A 27,322-nucleotide genomic window follows, 5' to 3' on the forward strand; every position below is an offset into this window, starting at 1 on the left:
AGTGGGAGGAATAGTGTCCCAACATTGGTGTCAGTGGGAGGAATAGTATCCCATCATTGGTGTCAGTGGGGGGTGGAGGAATAGTGCCCCATCGTTGGTGTCAGTGGGGGGGAGGAAAAGTGCCCCATCATTGGTGTCAGTGGGGGGGAGGAATAGTATCCCATGATTGGTGTCAGTGGGGGGTGGAATAGTGCTCCGTGATTGGTGTCAGTGGGGGGTGGAATAGTGCCCCATCATTGGTGTCAGTGGGGGGGGGGGGGAGGAATAATCAATTTGCAATAAATATTGTATGAACAGGTCTTTTTATCCAATGCAGTAGTTACCATATTCATTGCCTATATATGCAAGAGAGATTATATAAGTTATACTGTAAGGCCATCTCATGTACTCCCTTGTACTGTCACATTGAACTTGGGGAAGACGGCTGTCAGATCCACAGCACTTCCAGGCCTCTATGGATATAAGGCTGCATTCACAATTGCTTGAAGTTCAAAGCTCCAAAAACACTCAAACTTAGAAAAAATCAATTGTTCTCTATGGCATCTGTTCGTGCGATCAGGTGAGAACAGGCACCATAGGGAACAATTCATTTTTTAAGTTTGAGCGTTTTTTGGAGCTACAAATCGTTCAAGTGTGAATGCAGCCTAAAGGCTGCAAGTGTCCTAGACCCCAGCACTGTGGTTATGTGTCCACTCACTTTCTTTCTTACCCTTCACAAAATACGTAGCCCCATGCTCCTTTTTGTGAATTGTGGGGAGAGAAGGGTAGAGACACATTAGACCTGCAGCCCTTGCATTCGGAGCATCCAGAAATTAGTGGGAGCTGTATTAATCTTAGCATGTAAACTAACCAAGTTGCCTGACATAGAAGTATGCCTGCATGACAGTGATTGGACAAGGAATGTTTGGCTTTAAGCCTGTTCAAGTAGTAATGAAGAACGGTTTAGTTACCTGTAGAATCAAAAATGTATTCTATTATAATTATAGGGATAATTGCTATAAATCACAAAAAAAAGGACTCTTCCTTCAGTTAATTTGCGTCAACTTTATGTCAAGGCAGCCCATTCATCTTGGCTGGGCTACCAATTCAGAGAAAAAAAAAATTAAGTAAAAGCAACGATGCAGTGCTCCACAACATGTCACAACACACTAACAATCATAACAAGCCTTAATTTAAAGTGATTCTAAAAAGGTACGTAAAAAAAAAAAAAAAAAAAAAAAAAAAGAAGCTTGTTATACGTACCTGTTCAGTGCAATGGATACTCCTCTCCTCCTCTTCCCAGGTCCCCTGTCAGTGTTCCTGGAACCTCCCCTCTGCCGATTCCCCTCATAGCAAGCCATCTGCTATGGGGGCATTTGTGCAAGGTTGATCCTGTGCCAGGCTCTATGTGTCCATTGACACACAAAACGTGACTCTGCCCCGCCCCCCACCCACTCTTCACTGCTTGTTATTGACAGAAGCAGAAGCCAATTGCTCCCACTGCTGCCTCCCTGTCCAGTAAGCAGAGAGAGAAAGATTGCCACTGCTTTCATGCACATCGCTGGGTGGGGGTCGGGGCTGGGGCCTTTTCCCAATGCAAGGACCCAGTCTGAGTGGGACCAGACAGCAAAAAAGTTGCTAGGCTAGCTTCACTTCTGAGCAGGTACGGGACTGTGTGTGTAAATTGTATGGATTCATGCACCCACAGCACAGACATACAATAACTCTTAATGGCACCCCCACGCACTGGAAACTGCAGCAAGTTTTCCTATGCTAGGAACTACATAACACTGTTTCCCTTTTGCTGCAATTCTGGAAAAGGTGCGGACACCTTTTCCTTGTGTTTTCTGTAGGTATGGCAGCCTAGTCAAATGAATTGGCTGCTATGCCCACAAAACGCAGCCGCAAGGAAACCAGCATAGTATCAACCTAGTTTTAATCTATATGTTTAAACAAATTAATTTTGTCCTGACCAGCTAGGAGCTTGTGTATTGTTTAATTGTAGTGCCATGCGCATCTTTCCTTTGCCAGTTATAAATTATACATACTTTAGATTGTACGCCCCTTGAGGGTTAGGGACTGATGTGAATGTACAATATATATATGTAAAGCACTGCGTAAATCGACGACGCTATATAAGTACCTGAAATAAATAAATATAAATACTGTATATAGTCACACACACACACACACACGGTATACAAGTTCACTCAGACAGCAAAGAATTTCTAGGTGCTTCATTCTGCATGGTTGCTAATCACACAGCTTTGAGGGAGCATCTGCAGATTAGTGTATGAAATACAATCATGAACACATAGGCATGTAAAAATACTAAAGTCAAATAAAATATTGCTTGCGACTTATAATAACACAGTATTCAACTACTGAGATCACTATAGGTGCGTTTCCTTTTTTAATCCAGTTCAAATTACTCTAAATTAAAAAAAAAGCTCATTTAAAAATGGTGTGCCTTATAAGCACATTAGCTTTGCAGGACTTTACTGGAGGGCCATTCAGAGAGTGAGGCACATAAATGCCCTCCTAGGTCTTTATTGGGGACACCAGAATTAAAAAAACAAAACAAAAAAAAACCCACACAAACTGAAGAATGCTGTAAACAGAAAAAAAAAAAAAATCACACAATTCTGTGCAATGTCTTCTGTAATAGTGAACTGAGGTAAGTGGCCTGATACCCCTCAAAAACTGAGGTTCTCAGAACACAGGATATATTAGTTAGCTTGTAAAGATTAAAATTAGCGAGATTGCTACAATAATTTTGATAGTATATGTTCTGGGCTTGTCCTTGCATTAGTACTTAGTGAGCCTTTAACCAGCGAAAACAAGAACCATTTGCATATCAGGTGCCCTAACATCTGATACACACGCACTATTTCCAGGTCAGTAACTTGCTAAGCAGAGAAACAAGAATGAGCAGCTCCAGAGCATGTTCATCATAATCTTGTCTGCAATGGCAGCTTCTAGATTTTCATTTTGACAAGTTGCTTTTAAACTTTACCCTAGATTGTAAGCTCCTTGAAGACAGGGACTGATGTGAATGTACAATATACAATATATTGTCAACAGTATTGGGACACCCCTCCAAATCATTGGATTCAGGTGTTCCAATCACCTCCATGGCCGCAGGTATATAAACTCAAGCACCTAGGCATGCAGACTGCTTCTACAAACATTTGTGAAAGAATGGATCGCTTTCAGCTCAGTGAATACAAACGTGGTACTGTGATAGGTTGCCACCTGGGCAATAAGTCCATCCGTAAAATTTCCTTGCTACTAAATATTCCACAGTCAACTGTTAGTGGTATTATAACAAAGTGGAAGCAACTGGGAACAACAGCAACTCAGCCACAAAGTGGTAAGCCACGTAAAATGACAGAGCAGAGTCAGCACATGCTGAAGCGCACAGTATGCAGAAGTCGCCAACTGTCTGCAGAGTCAATAGATAAAGACATCCAAACATCATGTGACCTTTGGATTAGCACAACACTGCGTAGAGAGCTTCATGGAATGGGTTTCCATGGCCGAGCAGCTGCATCCAAGCCTTACATCACCAAGTGCAATGCAAAGCATCAGATGCAGTGGTGTAAAGCATGCTGCCACTGGACTCTAGAACAGTGGCGACGCGTTCTCTGGAGTGACGAATCACGCTTCTGTCTGGCAATCCAAAGGACATGTCTGGGTTTGGCGGGTGGCCAGAACGGTACTTGACTGACTGCATTATGCCAAGTGTAAAGTTTGGTGGAGGGGGGATTATGGTGTGGGGTTGTTTTCCAGGGGTTGGGTTTGGCCCCTTAGTTCCAGTGAAAGGAACTCTTAAGGCGTCAGCATACCAAGACAGTTTAGACAATTTCATGCTCCCAACTTTGTGGGAACAGTTTGGGGATGGCCCCCTTCTATTTCAACATGACTGCGCACCAGTGCACAAAGTAAAGTCCATAAAGACATGGATGAGCAAATTTTGGGTGGAGGAACTTGACTGGCCTACAGAGTCCTGACCTCAACCAAATAGGACACCTTTGGGATGAATTAGATTGGAGACTGCAAGCCAGGCCTTCTCGTCAGACTTCAGTGCCTGACCTCACATATACGCTTCTGGAAGAGTGGTCAAACATTCCCATAGACACACTCCTACACCTTGAGGGCAGCCATCCCAGAACAGTTGAAGCTATTATAGTTGCAAAGGGTGGGCCAACTCAATTTTGAACCCTACGTACTACTGACCCATTCAGTTCATATGTGTGTAAAGACAGGCATCCAAATACTTTTGGCAATATAGTGTATATGTTAAAGTGCTGTGTAAATTGGTCGGCACTATATAAAAGTACCAGTAATATATAAAAAAAGCTTTGGATGGCCAACTGCACTATAGCTCAGCATGTGGGGAAAATACAGTTCACCCCTTGTTATGCCGTGTTTCCTCTATGCATTTTAAGGTTTTATTTTAAATGGCACACGTTTAAGCTGTCCATACACCCACAGACTTTTGTACGAAAAATGTTTTCAGAATGTTTGTTTGATATTTAACAGTTAGTGGGGCCAAATAAACATCTATTTTTGATTTTAGTGAGGGTTTGAAGGGCAGCATGGATAATTTGCATGAACAAAATTCGAACTGACTGTGGTTATCATTCAGGAAAAATATATTTTGTGCTGAAGTCTGTTTAATATGTCTGTAATTACATTCAAATCACACGTATGGATGAAGTTTTAAGGCAGGGGTGTCAAACTAGTTCACAGGGGACCACATCATATTATGGTTGCCTTCAAGGGACCAGTTGTATTTGTAAGAATAGGTGTCTAGAGCTCCCCACTCCCCCTTACAACACATGTCAAGAGCCCCTCCACCATCAGAAGTCAAGAATTCCCCCGCTCTCCTTTTACATCACAGTACGCCCCCCTTACCTTGTGCTGAATAAGCTGGGGAAGAGCTGGGAGGCAGAAAGTGTAGGATCTGAAGGAGGACCAGAGGAGGGCTGGAGTCAGCTGTCAGAGTCTGCCTTAAGAGACCAGGGGAGACAGAGATGAAGGGGTACTGTGGTTCCACAGAATCTAAAAGGGGAGTTCTGTTCTCTCCACCGCTAACTGTTGAGACGGGGAGGGGGGGGAATGGGGATGACCCTCCGCTGCAGCCCCATAGAGAAGTGCAGGATCTGGTTGTACCTCCTCTCTGCTGCCAACTGCTGAGACAAGGGGGGGGGGGGGGGAAGAGATGGGAAGAAGGGTTGCCAGAGCTGCAGGGGAGGTGTGAGGGCCACATAAAATGGCCTGGCAGGCCGGATTTGGCTCGTGGGCCTTGCGAGACACATATGCTTTAAAGGCTTTTGAATTAAATTAGTTGACTCAGTCGTAGCAAGAAAGAATGTCCTAAGCATGTTCTGAATAAAAATTAAATTATTTAGTACAAGGTACATAGAAACTCTTAAAAAAATAAAATAAAAAGGGAAAAGCTTTGGTGTCAAAACTGGGGCATACGGAAAACAATCCATTTACCAAAATAATCAAAAATGGCCATGTTAGTTGTGAAAGTTTAGGATGCCATCTTCTAGGAAAAACTAAAGTTAGACAGTATCCCCTCTACATTACCAAATGGCTCCATAACCTGAGCCTGCAGTTACTACTTTGAAAAACAAAACTAATATATGCAAGGAATTGGTAACTGGCTATTTTCTCTTTGACAGCAAGAGTGCACTAAGCAGCATCTAGGAAAAAAAATAGAATGCCAATGTGATTTTAAAAAAAGAAGAATGTACAAATAGAATAGTTAAAATGCAGATAATACCTGAGTGACAATGTTATTATGCAGGATTTATATAATGCCAACAGTTTGCACTGAACATTATATAACCATATCAAGGTATTCACCAACAATCAAAACTCAGAAGTGTTTTAGGTATCAGAAAAAGGTAGAATAAAAATCCAGAAGTAGATATCTTTGGAAGGGGTTTCCTCTTTTGTACTTTAGACCGTGAATCAGTGAAGTCTTGTGTTTAATGTAACCCATTCTACATGCCTCTTAGCATTGTGTACCGTGGCACTTGTAAGTTGAGGAAGTTAAAAATGACAGGCAAAAGTTGAGCTCCATAGGGGGCCTGTTTAGTTGGGATGCAGTAGGCCCTGCCTACACCTAAGAACTGAAAAAAGGCAGCCTCTGGAAATCATTCTTTGACTTCAGTAAAAGCGGTTAGGTCTCTGTACTCAATGCCCTATGAAACACATGTTGCAGATATCTTGATTTTTGCCATTTTTGGACCTTTCCTCTGGGATCCTGAACTGCATATGTGGGAAATTGATCTCAGCTGGGTTTAAAGCATCAGAATCTAAGAAGACCCTTACAAGCACACAATTCCTGGTTCCACAATCCATGCTTTGCTACGGCGACTGCCAAACTGTGTTTGGCAGATTGGACAGAATAAAGAAGTTTTGTAGTCCAGCTTTATAAAAAGGTTCCTAGGAACCCAGCAAAGATGTTCAAAGCCACCGTGGGCAAATGACTAAAGTAAGCTTTTAAACTAAGCCCATCAGATTCCAGGTTTTATTGCCAAAGCTTAAATCGAACAAGCTAGAATTAGAAGCCAACTGGCTACCATGCATAGCTGCATCAGATTCTAAGTGCTCCAGCTTCAGTAAATCCCCCCCTTTGTGTCACTGACCTGCAACAAATGTGCAAATTAGAAAGTCAGAAGGATGTCAAAATGCCTGATCTGCATACATGTTCCAAATCAGAGAACCTAAAACTACTGTCACCTAGGTAATACTCGGGGGTGGTCTATAATGGTAGCTTCCATATCTCACAACAGCTTAGAGGTGAGGATTTAACACTGCCCCACTACACAGTGAAAAAATTATCTGCTTCTGCTAACTCCGAGTACATCGTACAAGCCGTGCATATGGTGTTTATGCAACAGGATATCAGTGTTTGATCATGCCAATACATACAAAATATAATATATCTATATATGAATAGAAATGTTGATTCAAACCATCTCCCTTTTCTATAGAGGCCTTTGGGTACATTTTCACAAATTTTTGCAATTATTTTAACAGATGAAAATTAGCATACATATTTTAGTAAATTTTATTATAATTTTTATTATTAGTATTATTTTACCTCTGGCTTGCGCTGAAAATTTACACCACCCTACCACAGATGTAATCCCCTATTTGAAATGGATAGCCATAATAGAAGTAGTTTTTCACAAGGTGCCTTATTTTATTTCGGTGCATTCACAAAACAATAAATAATCAATTGGGTGAAGTGTTAAAATAATTTATTTTGCAATATCTAATTTTTAATGCACAGCATTTTTGTACCCATTTTCATTATTATTCTAATATGTAACCAGATCACTGGCTGGCAGAACAGACTTACAAAATTATGTCAGATAAGCATGTATTTTATAAATAGGAGAAACATGGATACTGCCACTGCTGACCTCAGAAAATTGTAATTTCCTAGAGGTTTTCTTGACACTGGCTTTAACACAATTTATCCACCAACTTGAAAGAGCGCAGATCACAAAAGTCAGAAGCTTTATATGCATACTTCATCTGGGTCAATCACTGAAGCATGAGGGTCAGCATGACAACCTGGCAGATAGTATTTTCTTTAAATAGTCCTAAGGGTGCAGAGAAGAATAGGTAAATACCTGCTACAGCAGGTGAACATGTGTGGGGGTGCACAGAGTGCTCAATCGTGTATAACATATTACTCTTTATATCTTCATTTTAGGATGTTACAAAATATTAATGTGGCTTTTTTTTAAACCAATACAAAAAGTAAGGGAAAAGGTTGATATGGTAAAAATAAATAAATAAAAGGGCAATACTAAGTGAAAACAGGGAACAGCTTATAGAAAGTGTTATAGGGAATTATGTATGGCAACTACTCTACCTCCTGCCTGTTCTTTAGACTGCTAGTGGTTGTCACCACAATGATGCTGCAATCCCCCCACAACCTACATAGGTTCCTCCCTTCCACTGAAAGACTAGTTTAAATTTTCAGCTAAAAGTGACAGGTCATTAAAAGATAGATTGAGGTATTACAACTCTACAATGCTGCCAATGCTACAATAAAGTGTCTAGGTTTAAATGTACAGCATGCTCAGTAAAGCATCCTACCCTTATCTGCTATACTGCAAACCACTCGGTATTAAAAATATCTGAAATCTGGACCAATAATAGAAGCTGTGTATATATGTGAGGCACTTTGTTCTCTATTATATTTCAAACACACCATCATAATTGCATTTGATGCTTAAGGTTTGTTCCCCACAACTGATCTGAAGCAGCATGCTTTAAGCTTTCAAATAGGTCCTCAAACTGTACAACATTAATATGAGAAAAGACAAGACAAGAGAGCAAGATGAGAAAAAGAAAACAAAAAAAACAAACAAACATGGAGTAGGTGTTGGGAAGGGTGGGGGGACCCTAAGAAGATAAAGAGAAGCCAGGAAAAATGACTACAGCATATTTTGTTCAGCTTCACTGAAGTAGCATTTCCCTATCACTAGTTAAGAATAAAAATTGGCTCAAGTAAAGTCTTCCTGGGTCAACCTATGTTTTAAAGGAAAGGAATTTATCCAGCACTAACTGATTACTGTCAAATAATTCAAGAATGTATGACTTAATATGGGTAATATGATCTTTACGGGGAAATAGGTTTTCAAATATGTAGATGCATTTGACACTTCTATTAGGATACTAAATACAGTCATAAAAAGTAAAAATATTACTGTGTTTATTGCAAAAAACAGTAAATTTAATTGTTTTTATATTCTTTTGTTGTTATTTGTTATTAGCAAAATAAGGCATAGACAAATCTAAAAACATCGGAATATTATAAGCACCTACTCCCCGAAATATTAAGCTTTACACAGAAATATTCCTTTTGAACTATTATTTTCTAGAACTGGATGTTTAATATCCACAACCACCTATGCAGTTTATATGCATTCTGGCATGAAGCCTGGAGAATAAAATATGTTCAAACAACAATTCATGCGTCAGAACACATAGCTCATTGTATTTACCAAATAAAACCAATTCAATGGGCTTTGCATAACAAAGTTAATAACTAAAAATGCATTAAACAATGTTAATTGAACAAACTGAATGCATAGCAAAAAAACAAAATAATAAAAAATAAATAAAATCAGTGCAAAACAAATATTTTGTTACACAATAACCAATTATCCTCCTTCTCTGAAACAAAGATTTAGGTCAGCTTGTTGTGAATTTAAAACTAAACTCAAATTGTTTGTCAAAAGGAAAGTGTTGTTCATTATTATACAGTGTTTATATAGTACATAAGCCTTGTCCTCCAGTATAGACAAAAGAGGTAAGGTAAAAATATAAAAAAAAAAAAAAATTCACATACATACATCAGTGAATCATTTATTGTTGCCTGCTATACTGCTAGATGTAGGCTTGACATGTTGTAGCTTTGGTGAAGTTGAGAGTGTTTATCACTACAATTCTCTTGCAAGAATCCCAACCCCCCATCAGAAGCTTGGTGGGTGGGACCCCTCCCCCACTGTAGTTGCCATGTGAGTTCTGAGAAAATATAGTACCGATCACTATGCTCAAAAACACAGCTAGCATGACTTGGAATTAAAACAAGATCCTTCCATTTCACATGCAAGAGCTAATAGGGTATTTTGAGAATGGTTTAAATTGGCTAAAATATGACAGCTGCAGCTTGAATAATTTCAACACAAAAAAGACAAAGGAGACAGGTAAATACATTGAATTGCAATCAGCATTCAATATTAGCATACTGTGCCCACAAATATCAACAAATTTGTCTTCATCATACAATCAATGCTATAAAAAGTAAGATATTTAATGAGTTTTCTTTAAAGGTCCAAACCTGCTGTTATAAATACAGGTCTTAGAATGAAGCAGCTTGCTGTAAAATCTGTGACAAGTTTATGTTAAATAATCCATTTTAGTGATGATTGCCATAATTTGTTTATATTTCTTTTTTCATATTTATTTCCAGAGTAAAAAAAAAAAAATAAAAAATGTTGATGTCTGATTCATCCTATGAATCACCTTCAATCCTATCTGTGACTCACTGGAGGGAAGTCACATGATTATAACACAGAAAAAGAGAGGACTGTTTTCTTTCCTTTCTGAGAGGGGGGAAAAAAAACCCTTTCTGCAGGAGAAACAAAAGCTTGGTATTAGCTGTCCAGGACCATTCATGGGTGGGGCCTGCATGCCAAAAAAAGCTGTAATGGGTTGAGGTTAATCTTAATGGGGGCCCACTTTAACCTCCTGAATGCATCAAAAATGTGAAAACTGCATCCACCTCCCCCACCAGGTTTCCTGCCCCGGTACTGCTCCCAATGACAAAATGTCAAATATTAATTACAAAACTTAGATCCACAAGGAGAACAGTCAGTTAAAGGTCACAAAACATGAAGGGTTTTTTTTTACTCTTTATTACAACCACACAGATAATGATCTAAGCACCCAGCAGCATGGACTTCTCTTAAACCGCTGAAAGTGCATATAATAAATATTTGTGTCCAGGGACTGGAATAAATGGATGGAACCGGTATACCAGAATGTATACTTTATTAGTATGGATAAATGCAAGTTATAAAGTACATAGTTCATTAAAAACAGGCTCCCATTTTTCAGTAATCATTTATTAGTGTTGAAGCCAAATGTATTCTTTAATGAACATAAATACACTGACAATTCAAGGTGTAAAACATTGGAGGCTTCATTTAATAAATCGATTGAAGGTAAAAGCTTCTGTGTTGCCCATAGCAACCAGATTCTGTAGTTCTAGTACAGACTGCTAAGGGAACAAACATTTTTCGATTTTTTTGTTAAATCATCGGATAAAAAGCGATGATTTTATAGGATGGTTGCAGAAGTCCTGAATTTCTGATGTATTTATTAAAGGATGTATGTAACCACTTTTAGGTATTTCCCCATACGAGTACACAGAATCTGTTTCTCTAATCCTTATACTTTCCATCTTCTGATGTTAATGCATAGACCTAAATGTCACATTACTCAGTTACACTAAATATGGACTTCATGGGAAATGAATGACAAACATAAATACAATTATATAGCTGGAAGGGGTTACAGATGGATCTTGGAAAATTAGTCAGCAGGGAAGTAATATAACAACCAAGAAGGCAAACAGTGCTACTTTAAAGCATAACCAAAGTTTCAAACTAGCCAAGGAAGTAGTAAGCAATGAACAGCTATGACCCTCACTTCCCTAGTTTGATCAAGAGAGTCTGCAACCTGAGCCAAAGGGTGCAAATTCCTCCCATTCAAAAGATCTTCAATGGAGTGGGGGAAGGAATGTTAACCCTTTTGCTGCTGAACAGACTGATAGCAAAATAAGTTTGACCGTGGAAAAAGTCATTGAGACAACATCAAGCTAGCCATCCGGATGAAATCCTAGATTTTGGCTAAAATCCTGATATATATATATTTTTTTTAAATAATAATAATTTTCAAGCATTTATACATTATTTTGTAATCAGTGGTACCCCTTTTCACATAGCAATTGAAAATTATGAAAAACAAATGTCAAATGTTGACTGGCAAAAGATTAATCAGGAGCTACAATTGCAAAGTTTACATGTCAAATTAGGAAGCAAATGGAGTGAAACATCCTAAAAATGTACACAACTGGATAATTCCAATATATTTGAATACAGTATTATAATGAAACAAAAATATATCTTTAAAATGAATCAGATGACTACAATACCATGGTTACAAGTCAGTGACCAATATCTATTTATAAATCCCCAGGTATGTAATGAGGTTTTTTTTTTTATTCATTAGAAAAAAAAATGGACTATAGTAATGTTTTAAACCAAGTTAACACAGATTCAATTCAATTGTCAGCATCAATACATGTAAAAAGTTGTAAAGAGTTACTAAAATGTATTACCCCTTAAAAAAAGCCTGAGCTAGAATACAAAGCTTGAGAACTGTTTTATAAAACACGTTGCTTGTTTATTAGTACTTTTATCATGCGCTGAAAAATAAGTACATTACTACTATCTCAGAAATGCTCACAGAAGCCCTAAAGGTGTAAATAGGAGAGTACACACCAACATTTAAAACCTTACAAAACAAGGAATTTTTGTATTGTGGCAATTATTTTTAAACTGAGCTAACAAAAATGCTTTTAGTGCAACTGCTCAAACATTCAAACACACAAAACAAATGAAAAAAAAAAACCAAGACAAAACAGTACATTAACAAGTGTAAAATAATGAAGATGCATTTTGCAATAAATAACTATAGAACCTTCAAACAATTTAAGCAAGACAGACATCAATTAAATAAGCTATTGTCCAGACAAAAAACTAGGGCTCAAGTTCACCTTGCCTAGAAGAGCAGTTTAATATTAATAAATAACAATGGATGCAAAATAAAAGGACATGTTTATAATTTTACAAACCAATATTTAGATCATAGCACCACAAGCCCCTAAGCATAACAGAAATAATGAATGCAGAAAAAAATGCATAAAGAATAAAGCAAAGATGTTATCAAAATGTCTATACATTACTACCAAAACCAGACACATCAGGGAAAGGTGACCAAAAAAAAAGCAGAGATTTTTTTTGCTTTATTGCAGAAAATGCTTAGCCTTCCCTTCTTTCCTATAAAACCATATGGAAAGCAGAACACTTGAGCAGTGGCAAACCCCCCCTCAAAAAAAAAAAAATCAGCAACAAACAAACCATCAATCACCACAGGTAAGGCAACACCATTCTCTCATATATAGAGATTTAAAAAAAGAAAAAAAAAAAAAAAACACACGTGCTTGGTTTTAAAATAAATAATATGCTAAAGTCTTTTAAAGCACTTAAATTCTGCTGTGCATTTTGCACCATTATTTAGCTGAATCAATAAATTGGATCAATAAATCTGATACTGCCTCACTGGGTGCATTATGCTTGACTGAAAACACAAGGTTTAACAAATTTTTTATTACACATATGGAAAACTGAGAATAGATCTTAATGTATGATGACTATAATACGTTACTACCACAAACAATCTGTCTACTGTCAAACAGTATTTACAACAAAAAGACAACAGTACTCAATACATCACAATTTATACTGCTCTGAGATCACCTCTCTTAGTAATCTGCCATTTTAGGATCAAAAACACAACCCAATACATGACTGATGAAAATGTAAGCCTTAGCCATATGTAAAAAAAAAAAAACACACACACACACACACACACACACACACACACACACTTCCTACCACTATGTGACTTCATTTACAGAAAACCCATGCACAACTTGAATTTGAGCTCTGATGATACTGAACTATGAAAGATAACAGGTCCATTGGAATACATATACTATAAATGGAATATCTGGAAAGCTAATTATTTATGTATCAAAAGGAAGGAAAAAAAAATCACAGAGAGAAAGATAAAGGAAAACACAATACAAGGTGACAATCTACCATTTTCCCAATTACTGGTGGTTAAACCTAAAGCTGGCAGACATTTAGGCCAGCTTCTCAGCCTGTGGTATGTGAATCCCCAGGGACAACTTCATGGTTTGAGGGGTAATTCTCCCTGTTAAATTAAACTCAGAATACAAATTTCACAAAAGATTAGCCCTATACAAAACAATGTGGATTCTGTTTCATTCTTTAAAAAGTGCTGCTTAGACTATACCCACACACAAACACTTTGTGATCATCAACAACCTGCTGGTTGTGATGATAAATCAGCTCTTATAGAACACTACATAAAAGAGCAGAAAAAAAACCTAGACAAGAACCAGTGCAGTTCACACACAAAAGCAAAATGTATGAAGAAGGTAAGAGATGTTTATTAACACAATTTAATGTTCATGCTCCATAGGATGATCATTCCCCCTTTGCTGCTATATGTGTTAATGAGACCCACAGTACTGTAACAAGCTACTGTCTTCAATGTTCACAGTGTTTCACCTAGTACAATATGTTAATGAACAAAGACCTGCTGAAATAAACCTTTAACCAATTATCTAAAATAATAAGCAAAATGAACATTTCACCATCCAAAACCAGAAACTGTTCTTTCTGAATATGATACAGAGGAAAAAAAGGGTAATTTCTAAATAGGTATATAAAGCCAGTAGGTAAATTAATAATAAAAAAAAATTATATATATATATATATATATATACACACACACAAAACATACACACAGTGTCACTGGAACCTGGAACTGAAAACAGGAAAAAACAGTCCCAAAAGAATAATTACTGCTTTATACAATGTTAAATTACTGTCACATAAAAATTCAATTTATCAGAAGATCATATTGTATGTCTTTCACTATAAAGTGTCACTGCATTCCATATTCTCCAATGGATCTCTAAAAATAACCCTAAAGCTGCAAGCAACCCACATGTCATAACTAAACAAACCAGTTATATAATGTTTTCATTTTGCCAATAAAATGTAAACATATAACTTAGATCAGTAACATCTGAATAAGAGACACAATTATCTTTACTAAATGCAAAGTAAATAAATAAAAATCAAAAAGGAAACCACAAAATAAATTGTTTATCAGCACAGGCTCAATTGCACACCTTAGAATACTTTCACAAATAATGGAACCCAAGAAACAATAAAATAACTGAAGGGTCTTGTACATATACAATTGTATCCTGCTGTGTGTATGTTGCTGTTGTAAAACTAAAATCAGAGCTATACTTAATTAATTTGAAATAAATACACTTACACAGCATTACCAATAAACTGTATATTATCCACTGAACAGGAGCAATGACACTGAAAACACATGTTTTATTAAATGTAAACGTATGCTAATAATTAAAACACATTTAGTCACATCAGATCACAACAGCAAAATAAACAAATACAAATATTTATATATATATATATATATATATATATATATATATATATATACACACACACACACATATTATATATATATATATATATATATATATATATATATATACATATATACACACACACACACACTGTGTATGTGGCCAAACATTAATAAAAGGCCAGTAAATAAATATACAATTACACAAAGAGGAAGTGTTTTTTTTTAGTTTATTCATCTATAAAGTAAATTTATGAGATCGTAAAAAGCAATTTAACAACCTGAAGGAGGTTCAAATGAAAAAAGGGGGACTAGGAGACTGATAGCAATCAGATCTGACAATGATTTAAGTAAGTGGATCTCAAACCAAAGAACAAAAACACACACACTACATATGACCTTGGTTCTTATCAAAAACAGAAGGAAGAGAAAAAGGGTAGAGAACAATCTCCATAAAAACAAATACCCCTCCCTCTACCCAGGTTGATTTTACCCTTTATACCTATTTGTGGAACAAGGCAAAGCACCGAGTGGTGGGCCTTGGCTGACCAGCAAAGAGCAGAGATGTCCCCATGTGACCCATCAAGCTCCATGTCAGTAGAGCTTTGTTTCTTTGGGGCTGAACCATGGCCCCAATCAAAGCAATCACAAGAGGGGATGGATCTGTGATAGGAAGGGGGGGCACAGTCGATAGCATTATCAATCTAAAGTGTTGATGTGTTGTGTTTGTGACATATTTATTTCATGAGCAGTTGGTAATACATATGAGTAACATCTGGCTATATATCTCTACATAGCTCCTGCAAATGTTGTACCATAACATCACCCCTTTTAATGCTAGTGTCAAAGGGTATTTTTAACTATTGATGCAAAATAGAGCAGCACACAATATAAATATACATGGAATACTTATTTTGGATCAATATTCATTCTACTTTGGTATTATGAAAAATGATGCAATGTAGCTGTGAGTGGTGATAGCATGTTACCAATCAAAAAACCCTTCTATAGAAGCCAATACAATTATGTCTGAATTACAAAGAATTGTTTAATACAGCTTGGCCAAATGTCTAAAAAATGAACAAACAAACCTAAAAAAAAATAAAATAAAAACTAGGTACAGTCATTTTTAACTAAGAAGCAGTCTTTGTGTGATTTTACATGGGTCTGGGTGAAAGGACAAAACATGCACAGTCCACACATTAGAAAAGTATAAAACATGAACCGCCTCTGGCCACATGCTTTCTTGACTTGAAGACCCTTAAAGAGGCAGAGCAAAAGCTTGCCTGAGATTTCCTGCTGTTCATAACCAGTACAAAAGCAACATGGCCCTTTTAAAACATGGCTATTAACTTTATTATCATTTGCTCCTTGTATTTTAGCAGCTGCTGGGCCTTCCTCCATGAAGAGAACAAGCCTTGGAGCTCAAATCAGGCAGCTTGTTTCAGTGATGTAGGGAAAGTCAGATTACTTTGTAGCAAACCCTGCAATTAGACAACTACTTAAACACTAAATGTGGAGGTGAGGCTACATGGGCTGGCGTCGGTTGACTTAAAGGGGAACTCAGGTTTCAATTGATTTTTATTCCCCACCCTCTATGTCAAACTAAAAAAAAAAAAAGAAAAAAAGAAAAGAAAACATATCACAATTCTACATATCCGGTCCATGCTGCCCCAGCTTCCTCCTTGGTCCAGCAGTTCTCTTCAGTCAGAATGACAGTTTGCTCATTTCCTGTGAGCCCATCTTGTCATTTCTGCACCGCCCCCCCCCCCCCAAGGGGGTGTATCATCATCCAAACTAGCCTCACCGTGCTCCAGAACTAAGCGGTGCTCAGGTCATTACCTGGGCTCCATCCTGGAAGAATACCTGCCCCCCACCTTCATTGGAGTAAGAAGAGGAAACTGCAGTGATGCTACCAGACCAGCTAGAAGACTACAGGAAACTATATAGGGTTATGTATAAATGTAAAAATATATTGGGTTTTTTTCTTTTCAACTAAAAAATACTGGAAGTGTAAGAGCATACTCATTTCCCAAATGCGTCTACTGAAGAACCTCACCAATGTGTACCAATTGGCATCTGCTTGGTGGAAACCATATTTGGATGAACATCTTTAGCCAGCTCTCTCTAAGCACAATATTTAGAGAAATGGCTTCTGCTGAGGGCTCCTACACTATGATAAAGGGTATCTCTAGATTTTTTATTTGTTTTTAATTGTGGAGAAAATGGAGAAGGGTTAGACCCCCTGTCAAGTTTTTATTGCCATCTGTGTCCCCATTGGGAAGATCCACCCCTCTGTACTGGTGCCCATGGTCACCAAGAAAAAAAGTGAAGGGAAGTCAAAATGTTAGTATTCTCCCCTGACAAGAAAAAAAAAGGTGAGAGATGTTTCTAGTGGGTATGACTATCTAATTTTGTCCCCTGAAAAAAAAGTGAGGGAAAAATCTTCTAGTGGGTACAATTATCTAATTTATGTCCCCAAAAAATGTGAGGGAAGATCTTCTAGTGGGTACAACTAAATACTTTTTGTCGCCCAGCAAGAAAAAGGTAAGGGAAATTCTTCTAGTGGGTATGACTATCTAATTTTGTTGCCTGAAAAAAAAGTGAGGGAAAATCTTCTAGTGGGTACAATTATCTAATTTATGTCCCCCCAAAAATAGGAGGGAAGATCTTCTAGTGGGTACAATTATCTAATTTATGTCCCCCCAAAAATAGGAGGGAAGATCTTCTAGTGGGTACAATTATCTAATTTATGTCCCCCCAAAAATAGGAGGGAAGATCTTCTAGTGGGTACAATTATCTAATTTATGTCCCCCCAAAAATAGGAGGGAAGATCTTCTAGTGGGTACAATTATCTAATTTATGTCCCCCCAAAAATAGGAGGGAAGATCTTTTAGTGGGTACAATTATCAAATTTTTGTCCCCTGAAAAAAAAGTGAGGGAAAATCTTCTAATGGGTACAATTATCTAATTTATGTCCCCCAAAAATAGGAGGGAAGATCTGCTAGTGGGTACAATTATCTAATTTATGTCCCCCCAAAAATAGGAGAGAAGATCTTCTAGTGGGTACAATTATCTAATTTATGTCCCCCTAAAAATAGGAGAGAAGATCTTCTAGTGTGTACAATTATCTAATTTATGTCCCCCTAAAAATAGGAGGGAAGATCTTCTAGTGGGTACAATTATCTAATTTTTGTCCCCTGAAAAACAGGTGAGAGAATCTTCTAGTGAGTACAATTTTTTATTTTTGCTCCCTGACAAAAAAAGGTAAGGGAAAAATCTACTAGTGGGTACAACTCTATAATAGGATAAATAGCCGTCGTTTTGGAAGATTCCCTAACTTCCTGTTGTGTCTCTAAGACAGGAAGTGATGGGAAATTTCCCCAGTGGTAGCAAAAAAATAACCTGGGAGAAGTTTTAACCCTTCCCTAATCTGTCCAAGACAAACAAAACAATTCATACACTTGAACGTCACTGAACGCAAGCAAATCACATCAACGCAGATAGTGGACTACCTGGTCAAAGTGGGTGGCTGGCTGATCTCTTAGTGGGTGGTTAGCAGGAAGGGGGGTTGACTTACTTGGTGTACGAAAACATCGACTGGGTTCTCCAAGGGACTTCCTTCCCGGCTGGTCATAGAGATGAAACCGAATCCCATCCGCACATTGAACCATTTACAGTGGCCTGAACCACGCAGGATCTGGGTGTCCTCCTCCTCCTCCTCTGGCAGCTTCCCTTGTTCTTCTCCAGCACCTCCTGTGTAGAAGAGAAAAGCAATGACACTGAGCAGGGCGAGCATGCCATCCTACCTGCCATCCTGCTAACCCCAGCACCCAGCCTGATCACGCGATGGGGGAAGTGAAGGCTGATCGCACAACTTGTCCTCGCACCCCGATCGTCCATCCATTTCCCCGCACAACCCGGGCAGGTGGAGGAGGACTCAGGGTTAACGAAAAAGAGGGGGAAGCGACTAGAGTAACCAGAGCGATTCAAACAAAAGCCGCCCCCTCCTCTTCTCCCTCTCCCCACAGCTGCACGCGTTCTCTTTTCTGGCCCATCGGCCAGAGTCAGATCGCAGCTCCCCCTTCTCCATCCACCCCTTCCCTCCCGCTCCCTCGGCCGACTCCAGAAGCGTCCGATCGCCCCCCTCCCCCCCGTTCCATCGATCGCTCCTACAAGGAAAAATGCGGCGAACCAACCTTCGGCCATGGCGCCCTGTGCTCCAGAAACGAAAGCTGAAAAGTTTCCTTTAGAACGGGGGTGATCGGCGGCATCAATGTGACATCCTGATTGGGAGCGATCCCGAGTTTAGCTCGCATGGTCTAGCGTGCTCTCCCTCTTGTGCTGCTCCCTTCTCTGTGTGCTCGCTCCCTGGCCCCCTCGCTGCACACGTGACTCTGTCAATTACATGCCTTCTTGCTACTAATTTCAGCACGGATCGTGGAGGGGCTGGCAGGAGCGCCCGGCGACCAATCGGCGGCTCATTCCAGGCCAGCACGGAAATCATTTATGAATGAAGCTGCGAACACGCCTGCCTTGCCTACACACAACACAGACACACACTGGCCCGAGGTAAACAGGCATGGACAACGTCACCACAACACAGGCAAACCCTCTGATCGCACACTACTCGCTGCCTGTATATGTACAGTATATATAGAGAGGCATGGATGGCTATGGGGGCTATACTGCACGCGGGGCAGAGGTGGCGCTTTCACCCCCTGGAAGCCCTCCGCTGCAGCTTAAAATAGGGTTAGATCAGTCTTCCTAAAAGGGGGGGGAGTGAAGGCGGCTCCTGGATCGGACTTCACAGGTTTACTCCGCCATCACTTTCCGGGGGAGGGGATGTGATTAATGACTTCCTAAATAAGAGCCCAGCATTGGGAAAGGGAGGAGGGTAGAGGACCTCGATCAGCGGTAAAAGTCGCGATGGGGGGAAAAAGGTGGCCGGAGGAGGGACGAATTAACCTCCCCAATGCATCTTCAGGTTAGGAAAATACTGTCCGTGCTAGATCGTCCTAATAATCTGTACTGATATCTGATTTGGGGAGAATGATTAAGGCGAATGTCAAAGGAAAAACACGCAGTTCATGTGTGTAATACATGCACCCCCCTCTATATATATATGTATATAAAATTATTATTATTATTATTACTGCTTTAAAGGCACTCATTCACGGGTCTTGCAGAGGAGACACAAAAAACCTCCCCAATGCATCTTCAGGTTGGTAAAATAATATCCATGCTAGGTCTTCCTACTGTACTGATATCTGATTTGGAGAGATTAAGGCATGTCAAGGAAAAAAATGCAGTTCATGTCTGGAATACATGCACCCCCTCCTTATTCTTTATATACATATCAGATATAAACACTGGTTATTAGGAAGACCTAAAAAGTGTATATATATATATATATATATATATAAATATATATACTATTTCTGGTTTAGAGGCACTCATGGGTCTTGAAGAGGAGAGACCAAATAACCTCCCCAATGCATCTTCCGGTTGGGAAAATCCTGTCCATGCTAAGTCTTCCTAATAACCAGTACTGATATCTGATTTGGGGAGATTGGTTAGGACATATGTCAAGAAACAAAATGCAGCTCATGCTTGGAATACATGCACCCCCCACCTTTCCTTGATATATATATATATATATATATATATATATATATATATATATATATATATATTATTGGTTTAGAGGCACTCATGGGTCTTGCAGAGCAGAGACCAAATAACCTCCCCAATGCATCTTCAGGTTGGGAAAATACTGTCCATGCGAGGTCTTCCTAATAACCAGTACAGATAACTAATTTGGGGAGATTGATTAAGTCAAATGTCAAGGGAAAAAATGCAGTTCATGTCTAGAATACATGCACCCCCCACCTTTCCTTTATATATATATATATATATATATATATATATATATATATATATATATATACATATATTATTGGTTTAGAGGCACTCATGGGTCTTGCAGAGCAGAGATCAAATAACCTCCCCAATGCATCTTCAGGTTGGGAAAATACTGTCCATGCTAGGTCTTCCTAATAACCAGTACTGGTAACTAATTTGGGGAGATTGATTAAGTCAAATGTCAAGGGGAAAAATGCAGTTCATGTCTGGAATACATGCACCCCCCCCCCCTTTCTTGTTTTTTTTATATATATTTTTTATACTGGTTTAGAAGCACTCATGGGTCCTGCAGAGGACAGACAAAACAACCTCCCCAATGCATCTTCAGGTTGGGAAAATACTGTCCATGGTAGGTCTTCCTAATAATAACCTGTATATCTGATTTGGGGAGACTGATTAGAGCACATGTCAAGAAAACAATGCAGTTCATGTGTGTAATACATGCACCCACCCCCCCATGTTTTATATATCTATGTTATTATGTGTTTAGAGGCACGTAGGGGTCTTGCAGAGAAGGAAGATGAAAAACAACTGTTTTTTTATTGTCAATGTTTCCATGAAGCTCAGTCCATCTTTCTCAAGACGGTCTTGAGAAAGATGGACTGAGCTTAATGGAAACATTGACAATAAAAACACTGCTTTTTTCATCTTCCTCCTCTGCAAGACCCATGAGTGCCTCTATACCGTTTTTGGATTTTTAGGGATTTCTTTGTGGGTGAGCACCTGGGCATTTACTTCAGACATAGAGTGCCATGGATATCCTTGGAACTATTTTTTTATTACTATATTTCTTTATTGAGTTCAAAAAAAGAAAAGAACAGTCATAATAAAATCCACTAGAAGGATAATTGTAGACTCACAGATGCAATGAAGTTTGCTATTACACTGGTGTATAGTAGTGCCATGGTGAGGATATATCATGACAGAAGCCTATAATCGATACATTACCAAAAATGAAAAACAGAAAGGTTCATAATAATAAGCTAATACATCAGAACTTCAATACATCCCAATATTTCCTGGTTAATATTGAGCTGCGAGCAAGTAGTGTGCATGTGACACAACATTATACAATATTCAGATTCCTTCTGTCCCACTCAGTTGTGTTTTGTGGGAGTTGAATTATTTGGAGTTAAATAACTCTTCAATGCTGGCTATTGTCTTCTATTTTTGGCAAGGAAGTTAGTGGCTAGGAAGTGACTCTCACCTGCCCCTCTAACAGTAGATGATTGGATTAAGGAGGTTAGTGTCCCTCCTTTTGGGAGAAAATTGACATATCAAAAAAGAGCATGCTCTAATAAACTGGAGAAAATATAGGGGATGATTTACTGAAACAGGAAAATGCTAAATCTGGTGTAGCTCTGCATAGAAATCAATGAGCTGCCAGGTTTTATTGTCAAAGCCTAACTGAACAAGGTGAAGTTAGAAGTTGATTGGCTACCATGCACAGCTCAGATTTTGCACCCTTCAATTTTAGCAAATCAACCCCACAGTTTGCATAGCTAAAAGCACCTCAGGCAACCCTACTGGAAGGTATCCAAGATAGGTTACTATGGGAATATATTCATATATCTACTCCCTATGTTCTTTTTGAGTGAGGTATATTCATGTCCAAATATATATATATATATATCATACTACCATACAGGAGTATAGCTCTCAGACTAGGGTTAGATTGGTGGTTTTCCCCCCTTTTTTCTCTGAATTCTGTACATTGCTGCCCTTTTGGGTTTTTTTAATGTTTGTTGAATGTTTTTGAAGCTTGTCATTTTTTTAATGTTTGTGATGTGTCTTATGTATCTTTGTATAAGGAAAAACATTTGCAATAAAAAATAATAAATAAATAAAAGACCATGCAAGTACAGAAAAATACCTGTTGATCTAGAAACGCCCTATTGTGGGCTGGCAACACAGCATTGGTGTAGACACAGTGGTGTCAGCCCTGCTCAGTGTCTTTTGCTGAACTTATTAACCACTACCACTTTTGATAAATACATAACAAAATGCTACTGCACTACTAGCAATACCCTTTTCCCCCAGCTACTTGCACTCAGTGTAACTCACAACACTATAGGGTTGATTTACTAAAATTGGAGCATGCAAAATCTGGCATTGTTCTACATAGTGGTTTCCAGTTTGTTTTGTTAAAACTTAATTGAACAAGCTGACATTAGAAGCTGATTGTCTACCATGTACAGCTGCACCAGATTTTGCACTCTTCAGTTGTAGTAAATCAACCCCTATACGCTTAAAGCAATCTTATGTTGTAAAGCGCTGCATAAACTGTTGGCACTATATAAATCCTTTATAATAATAATAATATTCAGAATTGTGCAGTGCTATAAACACCCACACATAGTATACAAAATAAATACAATAGCTCACACAATTCTAATCACATAAATAATAAACTACACATATATGTATAGTGCCCCACTCTCAGATCCCTTTACCAAAGGCTAATCATTCTGTAGTCCATGATAATAACTTGGAGGGCTAAATAGCCTCATTGAGATAGCACAGGACAGCTCTGAATTACTGAGAGATCAACAGTTTTTTTGCACTTATCCCGCAGATATAACAAAACACTTTCAGTGGTATATTCAGCAGACCAAAAGGGAGCAAATAAGAGAAGTTCATTGTCAAGGTTTATATACACTTAAATATATTGGGTAAAACTCCAGTCTCCTCTACTTGCTATTTTTTCAGAGATAACATTTTTATTATAGAAAATATTATAAAAAACACACAAAACAAATACATTATGAAATAGTGTATATTACAAATGTGAACTGATTGTTGCTATAATTATTGGGAGATTATAAGAATAGAAAAGGGACAAGGAGTTAAAAAGTAACACTGTAACAATCTGACCAAGGAAGTGAAATAAAAATGGAAAGTAATGTTTGAAAAATTCCATCCACATAGCAAATGAATGGAGAAAGAGAGTGGTACAGCAACCTGAAATGCATTACATATATAGAACCTTTTTGTAGATATTAGTTGTTTTAAAGCTGCTCCTGTAACTGGCCCAGCGTCTTTATGTTTATCTATTATAGAAGAGGAGAAAGCCCTTCTTTCCTTAAAGTATTCACATTAGTTTATTCCGTTTCCCCAATCTGATAGACTGAGAGATTTGAGTTAACTGATTGAATATTTAGGAATGACTTTTTTTTTGCAGCTAGGATTAGATTTGTTATTATTTTAGAAAATGTAATATCATCACAACCTAAATTTAGTAAAACGTGTGAACGAACAATCTCTTTCTACATAATAATTTTTTATGAATAAACCAATTCTGTTCCACAATGTATAAATACACAGGCAAATATACCACAAATGTAGGTATGTCCCAGTACAGTCATAACTTTCCTGCAATTTGGGTTGAAATTTAGATTAAACTTTCACATCATCTAGAAATAATTTTACATATCAATTCTTGAGAACAGCAATCACTGGTTATTTTAGATCATTTTTAAAGGATTTAAGTAATTTGGTTCTCCATAAAAGAAGAATTTAGTTCTGCTTTCATTTGCATAAAAAAGAGGGATGATAACATTTATAATCTAAAATAATTTTTATAGCTGTGAAAGAAGATAGGATTATAGATCTGCATACATTTTCAAATTTAAATATTTTACCTTTTCATTTATCTTTAGGGGTAATTCTTGGACAGTGTCAATTTTATTAATGGAAACATGTTCCAAAATGTTTTAGGCATTGTATATCTTCTAAAATGATATTAAAGATATTAATTCTCCTTTTAAATGTAGTTCTTCTTTTAACAAACATTTTTTTGGGTAATAGCTAGAAAGTCTAGGTAATATATTACCAGATTTAACTCGATCCAGATTTTAAATGTGTGAGTAAATAAATAATTTAAAATTTAATAATTATCTCTTTAATATTATTATGCCACCAGATGACTTGTAAATCCTGCTAACTTTGTGCCTTTTCTAAAGAGTTGTAAAGACTCACTGAAGGGGATTTACTAAAACTGGAGCACTCAGAATCTGGTACAGAGGTGCATGGTAGCCAATCAGCTTCTAACCTCAGCTTGTTCAAGTTTTGACAATAAATCCTGGAAGCTGATCGGTTTCTATGAAGAGCTGCACCAGATTTTATATGCTTCAATTTTAGTAAATCACCCCCACTTTTTGTGGGATAAGGGTTATGCCACTCAATGATGAGGCCTATATGGATAGTTTAGTAGTAAGCATAAACATTTGGGAGGGCTAAAGGTGTTCTTTTGATTCTGTGATTCTTTTTTTTCCAGATAAAAATTGTATAGTAATTTATTGAGTTGTTTTTTTTGTGGTATTTTAATGGCTAGACAAGTCAGCTTATATAACAACTGGAGAAATGTACTCATTTTAATTAGATAATTCTTCCTAACATGGATATCAGAGGATCTGATCGCTGATCAATGCCTTTTTATTTATTTTTTAACATTAAGGAGTTTGTGGCAGTATAGATCTTTCTTGTTTGGAGACATATATACACCTATGTATTTCATTTTAAAAGTAGCTTTTTTAAAAAGTGAGGATTTACATATGAAGATCAAGTTGGAGGTTCTTACATTGATATTAAGAATCTCTGATTTTGTCCTATTAATTTTTGACGTTTGAGAGAAAGTGAAAAGTATGTAGCTCTTTAGTTATTGAGTGTAATCATATTAGCAGATTTGTGATAGTAACCAGAGCATCTGCAAATGTGGAGATTTTTTTGTTCTGAATTGTTTACAGTAATTCTGCTAATGCCATTATTTTGTTTAATTTGTTGCAGAAAGGTTAAATTAAATAATAGTAGATAATGGGCAACCCTTTGTAGTCCCATTATGTATTAATATCTTATCTGTTTATTTTAATTTGAGCTGTAGGATTTTTGATAAAGCCATAATTTGGTTTATGATTTTTATAGGGAATCAGAATTTCTATGCAACAGGGCTAAATAAACCCCTCTCAAGCCTTTTGAATGGTTTTTCTGCATCCCATAATTGAAAAAGTGTTTTTATATCTTTCCTTTTATGTGGTTGATTATTTTGATTGTACTATCTTTAGGCTTTCTTCCTTGAATAAAGCTTGTTAGGTCAGAGAAATTAGGTTGGAAAGTAGTGGTTTTATCCTTTCTGCAAGCAACTTAGCAATAGAATTTTAAGTAAATAATTTAAAAGGAAAAGGGCTGTAATTGGTACAATTATTTATGTCTCTACTATCTTTTGGTAATAAAGTGACATTTGATGTATAGGATATAGCTGGGGAGAAAGAAGAAGTGCACATTTAATTGAAATGATTAGTTAAGAAAATGGTTTAATATTTTGTATTTTGTTTATAATATATAATAGTCAATCCATATGGTCATGGGGGTTCACCATTTGGGTTTTGTCAACTCTGAAATTGAAAAACTGTCAGCTCTAAACTGAAAATGTTCCTGGGAGAGTTGTTTTAAGCTAATTTTCTGTAAGGTAATATTTTTCTTTTGTTTTTAATTTGTTGAGATTGGTGGGACCTTGAGTCTCATAAACTTTGGTATATTCTATAAAAGTGAAACAATTTCATCTGTGGAAAAGACAGTGTTTTCAAGTTGGTATTTTATTTGTAGGATGTACCATTCATTTTCATACATCTGGATAGCGTAGCCAAAGATTTCCCACATTTAGTTCTTTCTATGTAGTTTCTAAAATTACAAAAATTGAAATTTTGAGAGGAACTATCTTTTGAGATGCTTGTAAAGTTTATTTGTATTTATAGACTGAAACTTTTTTAGTGTAAAGAATCTAAAAATGGTAGATCTTTGTATAATTTATTATTTTATTTAATGAGTTATGTTCTTTTTAAGTTAAGAACCAATTTAAAAAAAAAATTCCCATAAGGACATTTTGTCTGCTTCCCAAAGGTTAAAAAAAAATCTATCTTGAGGCAAAATTTGCATTCATATAATTATGTTATGTATTTTCAATTGCTTTAATATTTTTCTTCATATGAGAGGGGATTTATTCAGTTTCCAGTTATGGATTTTGAGGGCTGCGTTTGTTGGTGTAATTTGTAAGAATATGGGTGCTTGGTGTGAATAAAGAAAAGTAAATTTTTTTTAGTGTTTTACCGAAGTAATATGGGATTTGGAAAATAAAAATCAATTCTTGTATATGAATTGAACTAAAGGCGGGTTTAAAGGAACAGCTAATATCACCTCCTAGTATAAGCAATCTTTTTGTGTTGATCTAGATTGCAAGCTTGAAGGAGCAGGGCACTCCTATCCTGCTTGTATTGAACTGTATTGTTGCTGTATTGTCTCCCTTTATATTTTAAAGCACTGGGCAAACTGTTGGCTCTATATAAATCCTGTATAATAATAATCTAGGATGCCTACAATGTTATTAAAGATGGTAGTTTGTTTTTCTCTAGGTAAATAAACATTCACAAATGTAAACCATTCACTATTGATTGCACAAATAAAATAGCAAATCTTCCATATTTGTCTGGGTGTGAATGTGTGTTTGCTAGGTTAAAGTCTTTCTGAAAGGCAATTG

The 27,322-nt window shown here is 37.2% G+C and overlaps 1 protein-coding gene across 1 annotated transcript in view; it reads right to left on the reverse strand.

The window, feature by feature from the left end:
* The window catches only part of LIN28B (lin-28 RNA binding posttranscriptional regulator B), a 69,671-nt gene extending 50,859 nt beyond the window's left edge, over positions 1 to 18,812 (reverse strand). Inside the window, exon 1 of the mRNA XM_089665391.1 lies at positions 18,449 to 18,812. Within this exon, the coding sequence (XP_089521517.1) occupies positions 18,449 to 18,667 (219 nt within the window). The 5' untranslated portion in view covers positions 18,668 to 18,812. The remainder of the gene's footprint in view (positions 1 to 18,448) is intronic.
* Positions 18,813 to 27,322: the final 8,510 nt, after the last annotated feature.

This window comes from Staurois parvus, unplaced genomic scaffold (assembly GCF_062004578.1).
Source record: "Staurois parvus isolate SC_StPar_1 unplaced genomic scaffold, SC_StPar_1.0 ptg000048l, whole genome shotgun sequence".
Classification (NCBI taxonomy): domain Eukaryota; kingdom Metazoa; phylum Chordata; class Amphibia; order Anura; family Ranidae; genus Staurois; species Staurois parvus.